Here is a 7,997-nt window from a genome sequence, read left to right on the forward strand (position 1 = left end):
ATATATATATATATATATATATATATATATATATATATATATATATATATATATAAACATATCTTCTAATTTTTACCACCTCAACGTCTTAGCATGGAATCGATCACAGGAAAAGTAAATCTAAAGGCGAAGGTACAAACCGGTGAAGGATCCACCACTCGTCCCTTCGTGAAGATTGGTGCAGCCAATCCTGGTATAATGTTGTGAATGTTTGCTGAGATTGGAGCGGCACAAGAAGCTGTGATCCTTGCTGAGAAGATGGAGATTATTTGTTCATGTTATTATGTAAAGACCTGAACGAGGATGCTGAGTAATGAACGATTAATTACATCCATTTTCGGGGAAAAAAAGAGAGGGCACTCACAAGGCAGATTTGACCGACTGTAAAACTTGATCCGTAGAAGTGACTGGAAATCTCTTCGCGCACATCATATAAAAGATGCGCGTGCATCACGCGGCAACTAGCTCGTCGTTGTTTATCCGACCAATGCATGTGCTAGCTAGTAAAACAACTATTAGATCAGAGACCTTACGAACCCCACCTTTGTTGCAGTAATTCTGCCCTCTGTGCTATTTCCGGGTCGTCAAGGCTGTTCAGTTTATTATGACGCGCGATGTGTGATGTCTCTTTGTCGTGCACAACCTGCTAGCTATCTTAGGTCGATTGGCCTCCACTCAGCAGACGGAAGCGCAGTGCGGCTTGGATTCATAACAAAATAGAAATAAAAAAAATCCTATCCTATCCTATATTTGAGAGCTAATCCTCTCCTATATCCTCTATTTTGTAAGTTTCTAAGCAGTTTATCCATTTCCAGCACATGCAAACCCTCCACTTCATCAACCATATGCAGTTCATTAATATTTCACTTTCTACCACATACAAACCTCCATAACAGATACTCCCTCCTGTCCTTTTTAGTTCGCATATAAGGTTTGTCTGAAGTCAAACCTCATAAACTTTGACCGAATTTATAGAGAAAAATACCAACATTCAGAATGTGAAAATCAACAACGTTAGATGCGTCATGACTTTATGTTTTCATATTGTATAAATTTAGTATTGTACATATTAATATTTTTTCATATAAATATGGTCAAACTTTATGAAGCTTGACTTCAGACAATTCTTATACGCGAAGTAAAAAGGACCGGAGGGAGTACATGCAAGCCCGCCATGTCATCTTCCTTTATTTTTATTTTCACCAACAAATTATTCCATCTCGATCCATACTCGAAAGACAGAGTACAGGCCAAGTGTACCTTGGGAGCACATTGCATTAAAGCCAGTATTTAATGAGCTGTCCGTGAAACAAATTATCTGGCAGTATAACGGAAAGGAATCTTGAGCTGACCCGCTCTGCTCCTGAGCTGTGTGCGTAACGAGGCATGTCGACGCGCATGGCCCTGTCATGCAACAAACAGCTCCACGCTCAGCTTTTGAGCAGTGTGGGTAAGAAATTTCGACGAGCACAGCTCACCTCGAGTTCCACGAGTGAATGATTAAATCAGTGTTAATTTCTGTAGCAGTAGGCAAAAATGCACGCTATATAAACCCTCCTAGCTAGGTAAGTAATCAACACACACACAACACCAGCCTCATAGCAAAGAGAAAGAGAAAGCAATGGCTGCCAAGTCTTCACACACGATGACAATCCCCACCGACGCTGAGCTGGTCCAGGCGCAGGCTGACCTTTGGCGCCACAGCCTCAGCTACCTCACACCAATGGCGCTCAGGTGCGCCATCCAGCTCGGCATCCCTACCGCGATCCACCGCCACGGTGGTGCCGCGTCGTTGATTGACCTGGTTACCACGCTATCCCTCCCGCCATCAAAGGCGCCGTTCCTCAGCCGCCTCTTGCGGCTGCTGTCCACGACGGGGGTACTGGCGTCAAACGAGGTTGGGATCTACAGCCTCGTCCCGCTGTCCTACCTTCTCGTGGATGGTGTACTCGTTGATGGAGATGCTAGCCAGGCAGCTCTTGTGCTCTGCTTGACCTCGCGGTATCACATGGAGGCGGCTATGGGGTTGGCCGACTGGTTCAAAAAGGATATCGCTCAACCCTTGCCATCACCATTCGAGGACGTGCATGGCGCGACACTCTTCGAGGAGAGTATGGCCGTCCTCGACCCTGAGAGTGACAAGTTATTCAATGAAGCTTTAGCTGCCCACGACCATATGGGAATCGGTACAATATTGCGGGAGTGTCATGGCCTATTCAATGGCTTGCAGTCGCTCACCGATTGTTGCGGTGGCGATGGAACGACGGCTAAGGCCATTGTCAAGGCCTTCCCTCACATAAAGTGCAATGTGTTGGACCTTCCCAAAGTGGTCGATAAAGCTCCGAGCGATGGTCTCGTTAACTATGTCGCTGGTGACATGTTCCACTCCATCCCACCAGCTCAAGCTATAATGGTCAAGGTACAAATAAAGTGATATCTCTCTGCAAAGTAGTATTTTTTTTCTTGGATTCTATATCGCATAGAAATTGAGATCAGTAATGTGCACATACTTTTTAGGGTCCTTTTTATTTAAATGAAAACAATGACCAATACTCATGCATAATTACACCGAGTTCATAAACTGTGTCCTTTATCATTGCTTAACCATATGGATATTTCTCCGTGCTAGCTTGTTCTACACTTCTGGAGCGACGACGACTGCATCAATATCCTAGCTCAATGCAAGAAGGCCATTCCTTCCCGAGAAGCAGGAGGAAAAGTTATTGTCATAGACATGGTGGTTGATTCTTCTTCACCGATGTTTGAAACTCAACTGTTGATGGATGTGGCAATGATGGTATGTACGAGAGGACGACAACGGGATGAAAATGATTGGAATGCCATCTTTATGAAAGCAGGGTTTAGCGACTACAAAATTGTCAAGAAGCTTGGAGCTCGTGGTGTCATGGAAGTCTATCCATAAGTTTGTGATGCAAATGTTGTGATGGTGACCGTTTGGTATAAATAAAGTACGTAGTGGTGTGCTATAAGAAATAAATAAGGGAGTCTGGTGCCTTGCTTTTTAATGGAAAACACAATGGAACTCAAATTAGTAGCTCAGCCCGTGCCTTGTCACAACATAACCGGAGCGTGTATTTAAATTAGTTTTGAGAAGTATTGAGTCACTCAGTGTGTGTCTGTGTACACGGTATGTTTGTATGCTCCAACATGCTGAAATATCAAGTTTATATTATGTTATATGCCTAGCAATAACCTTATTTTCAAATGGAGAGCATTCGTATATATATGGCTGTCATGCTAATATCCTTTCCCCAACTCTCGTCGTTGCCACCATATGTACAAACAAGCAACAACAACCGATTCCTCTAGTCCCAAAGTTCCCAAGACATGAGACTGCCCTTTTTTATTGCATAAGATATATTCGAGCACAACTGAGCCCGATCTGTCCACAATCAGGGCATATTTAATGACATCATGAAGACCCAGTTCCTCCCAAATGCACCAGACACGAGGACATGTGAAGAGGAGATGATAAATATTCTCTGGACCCGTCTAGCATACCGGGCATTGCGGCGATACAGGGATATGTCTTGTTGGCAAGACAACCTTTCCGGGCACGGTACCATGCAAGGCCTTCCAAATGAAAATTTTAGTCTTGCTTGGCACTTTTAACTTCAGCAAAATATCCCATACAGGGTTTGGTCTTGAAGCTCCCTGTCCATCTTCTCTTTTCACCCCTAGCACCAAATTGATGCTCCCATTCTGTATAGTACGCCGATTGTACCGAGAATAAGAAGATTATGTGTTGTGCCAAGCAACAAGATCATCCTGCTTGTGCTCACTCAATGGGATCATAAGAATATTGTGCATCAATGGGCAAAAGAGATATTCATCCCACCTGCAGGAGTCATGATCACTTAACACATCAACTATTCGAAGAATGCAATTCCCTCTTCTGGTAATGATCTTTCTAGAAGAGCAATTTGGGACCCAGTGGTCCTCCCAAATATAGTTTTTTGCTCTGTTTCCAACTCTCCATATGTGTCCATGTCTGAAAGATTGCACACCCGCGAAAATGCTCTGCCGTGTGAAAGAAGAGCCCATTTTGGATCTAGCGGCTCGGAAGGTTTCCATTAGAATAGTATTTAGCCCTCAACACCTGAGCGCATAATGAGTCCTGGTTATTGAGGAGTCTCCAAGACTGTTTGGATAGCACAACAACATTAAAAGAGTGCAAATCATGAAACCCCATGCCTCCGAGCTTGTTTGGTATGCACATTATCCACCAGGAGAATCAATGCATTTTTCTTTGACCATCTGAGTCACCCCACCAAAAAGCAGACATAACATCATTCATCTCCTTATATAATTTCTCGGGATCTAAAAACTTTCATAGCAAACACCGGAATTGATTGTATCACCGCCTTAATTAGAATTTTGTTTGCACCCAAGGACAAAAGCTTCTCCTTTCACCCCTTGAGCCTTTCAATGATTCTCATCAGAAGATAAATAAAACTATCACTTCTATCCAGCCCCACCATGGAGGGTCATCCAAGATATTTATTCACATATGGCTTCAGTGAAAATATTTAATTCAGTGCAGATCAGAGCTTTCACATCTACATCCACATTTGAACTGAGGAAAACACTGCATTTCGCTTCACTAATTTGTTGTTCAAAGTTGCAAAAATGCATAGGAGCATCCGCGGGCTCACCCTCCCTATATCTCACCACTGAGTAAGCATAGGGATCTGTACCACTATATTAATCTGCATGTATTCCTCAAATTTAATTGGACGTATGCTTTGTTTTAGGAGAGGTGTTTTTTATAGTCTTAATGATCTGTGACAAAAAAATAAATGGATCTACATGTGAATGATTGGACACTTGGACTGGACATCTGACAATGCCCCATATGCATGTAAATTTTACGAGCCCTACGTTTTGAATCATGTAAACACATTTAATAAATGCATCTACATCTGAACACATCTTCATATGATTACTGTTTTTGACGAATCATATAAACACATCTAATATTTAGTTGTACACTTCGCAGCTTGTGGAGTACCAAGTTCCTAGGAAATTTCTTTCAACACTAATTCCTAGAAAATTATGTAGGTAAATCCAAGAGATTTCTCAACATATTTCTTGTTATTTTTTTAAGTGAAAAACTGAGAACGTCATCGTAATAGTTCCAGAAACTTCCTTAATAATCTAAGTTTAAAAAAATATCGAAGGAATTATTCTGTTCTAAGAAGCTGAGAATTTAATAATAAGATTCTAAGGAAGGCACAATTAATCGTCAAAATCCAAACAAATGTATCCCATCACATAGGCACAAACAAAATTGCTACATGCCATCGGTGGAAGAGACAGTTTCTATCTTTACATTTTTACAGTGCTTCGTCCTGGTTCTTTTTATTAAATGGACGTGTACCAAAAGTCTTTGCCATTCATTGCTCCGTTGAAATCTTTGGTATGTTTTTCAGGCATAGTACCTCAGACTGAATGACCGGAGAGCATTTACTGTTGGCATATACACAAACACGTTGTATTGCGTTCTTGCTGCCAATTAAAATAAAACATGCACCGATCCCCAAACAAACAACTAGTGGCTTTGATTCATGGGGTGTGCCTCGCCGTGTGCTCCTAGTCCGATTCCTCCCAAGTTGGCACAATATTCATCCAATACTTGTCTCAATGAGGTTGCATTAATCAAAACAACAAAGGAAGTGCTTTGAGATTGGTTCAAAAAAAAAGGTGCTTTGAGTACAACCTTTAAAAAATAATATTATTATCGATGTAAATCAATGGTAAAGATTAAAACTTACCCCTTCATTGAAAAGGATCTTTTAGTATATGAAGAAAAGCTCAAACTTTTTAAATTTTTTAAATATATTTGTCAACTGTTTAAGTTAGTACAAAGAACATCGGAAGTAAAAGTTACATTTAGGTTCTTAGACCACTCAGTGATGACGTACAAGCACTCGAGCGAGCAGAAGACGTGCCGTCGCCATCGCTCATCCACCGCCGGAGCTGGACAAACCTTGTTGTAGTAGATAGTCAAAAAGTCGTCATTAAGGCCCCAAAGGACCAGCACACCAGAACAGCAACCGCCGCCCATGAAAAAAACCCAAAGATCCTTAATCAATTTGATTCATGTGTTTTCTCTCCCTACGCCGCCACGCCACCTTTGATGTCGCCCAAGATGGCCATGGCCTCGCCGCATGCTCTGAGTATCATACAGTCGATCGTGTTGCCAACGGTGTGCTCTGCTCACTCCGCCATTTGCGCGTCCGTCATCATCGCCGCTGTGCTGTGGACCATGGGATGCGCGTCCTGCGTCGTGCCTTGCAGCGGACCTCACCATCACATTCATCGGGGAGCGAGGTCACTTACAGTTCTTGTCGTGGTCTGTGCCAGTTGTTGCCGTCCGGGGCGGAGCTTGCTTACCTACAGCCGTCCACCGTCACGTACCTAGGTTTGCCTACCTCCGGTGCATGCGGCCGTGTGGCCCGGGCCTAGGGCGTCGGGGAGGTTGCATCCAGTTGGTTATTGCATCGGACTGAGGCAACGCGGGCGACGCCCGCGGCGAGCGCCGCGATCCGGGCGCCGGCGCCCGTTGACCCTGGTACGAGGCATATCGGCGGGCGGTTCTGGATCCTCGCGGCATCGGACAATGAGGATGACGACGGCAGGGATCACGCCGGAGCTTCGCCGGACGAATACTCACCAACGCCTTCGTACATGATCTGCGAGGCGTTTAGTCCTGGGTATTCGGAAGAGGAGGTGGCCACGTTGGTGGACGACGTCGTGCCAAGTGATGATCCGGCGCGGCTTGGGCTGCATCCCGAGGACAAGGTGGAGGTAGTTCGCCGGGTTATTCACCGGAGGACGGCGGTGACTGCGATCCGGCCTTGGAAAGGGCCGCTACCTAAGGTATGCATCAAACCTTTAACATTGTCAGATTTCTTCCAGCCAGATTCATGGACTCGTGTAGTCAGTAAGAAAAAGAAGAGGAAAGGGAGGCCGGAGGCGGCACCGCCGGCGCCGGAGATTAGCACGGTGGCTGAGATCCGGGCGGCTAGGGCTGCCCGTTTGAAATTCATCTTGGGCCGATCTGAAGCTGTGGATGAGCGGGCCGGCTTGGACCTCGTGAGTGGGTATGTGGCCCAACATGAGGAAGCCGAGGAGGGGCTAGGTGGACCGGTGCGTATTGGGTATGTGGCCCAGAAAGATCAGGTCGCTCCTCCTGTGCCTATCGACACATGCAGCGATCACGATCGACGTGAGTCTGAGTCTTCATCGCTGCCACCGCATAGGTTTTCTTCGCGACGTGCTTTGCCTGGCTTTCTCGGTGCGGAATAGGCCGTGCCGCCCATATTCCCCGTCTCACCATGGCTGGGCGAGGGGGTGCTCCGCCGGGACCGAGGCCGTCGGGAGCTGCCGGGGTTCTGCCGACAAGCCGTGGAGCTGCGCCTCCCTCGGCCCAAAGGCAACCTGTGGCTGCCGGTAACGCGGGCACGGGCCGTGCTGCTGCGGCTCCGCCTGGGCAGCGGCCGGCGGGGGCCGGGGGTATGGCTTCGGCTAGAAGTGGTGGTGCCCCACCACCGGGTCAGCGGCCACCGACTGCCTTCATGGTCGTGCAGGCTGTGGCGGGTTGAGGTGCGGGCTCGTTGGGACCTCGGCCGCCACCGCCTGGGGCCGCCGTGGTGGCGCAGCGCAAGCAGGCGCAGACACAGGGGTTGCAGCCTCGGGCTCCGCATCCCCATGTTGCTGCTTGGCCGGTACAGAAGCGCGCTGGACCGATGCCAAATACTGCTCCGCCGCAACAAGAGAGTGATGGGGGCGCCAGTCTTGCTCAAGTGTCAGTCCACCGTGCTGCTAATGGACCACCTCGGGGTCAATGGGGCGATGATGGCATTAATTCTTACAGCGAGGGGCATCATCGTGGCTCGTCGTCGTCAGGCGGCGGGCGTGGCTATGCGTGGCAGAGCGATGGAACGGCTGAAAGACCGTTTTATGGTCCTCCA

At 46.7% G+C, this 7,997-nt stretch overlaps 1 protein-coding gene across 1 annotated transcript; it reads left to right on the forward strand.

Moving 5' to 3' along the window:
• The first annotated feature begins 1,576 nt into the window (after window positions 1-1,576).
• On the forward strand, window positions 1,577-3,198 carry LOC123172416 (flavonoid O-methyltransferase-like protein Os11g0303600). Its single transcript, XM_044589396.1, has 2 exons — window positions 1,577-2,419; window positions 2,630-3,198. The coding sequence occupies exons 1-2, from the start codon at window positions 1,622-1,624 to the stop codon at window positions 2,921-2,923; spliced, it is 1,092 nt and encodes a 363-aa protein (XP_044445331.1). The 5' UTR covers window positions 1,577-1,621; the 3' UTR covers window positions 2,924-3,198.
• Window positions 3,199-7,997: the final 4,799 nt, after the last annotated feature.

The sequence above is a fragment of the Triticum aestivum genome, unplaced genomic scaffold, assembly GCF_018294505.1.
Source record: "Triticum aestivum cultivar Chinese Spring unplaced genomic scaffold, IWGSC CS RefSeq v2.1 scaffold175406, whole genome shotgun sequence".
NCBI classification, from domain to species: Eukaryota; Viridiplantae; Streptophyta; class Magnoliopsida; order Poales; family Poaceae; genus Triticum; species Triticum aestivum.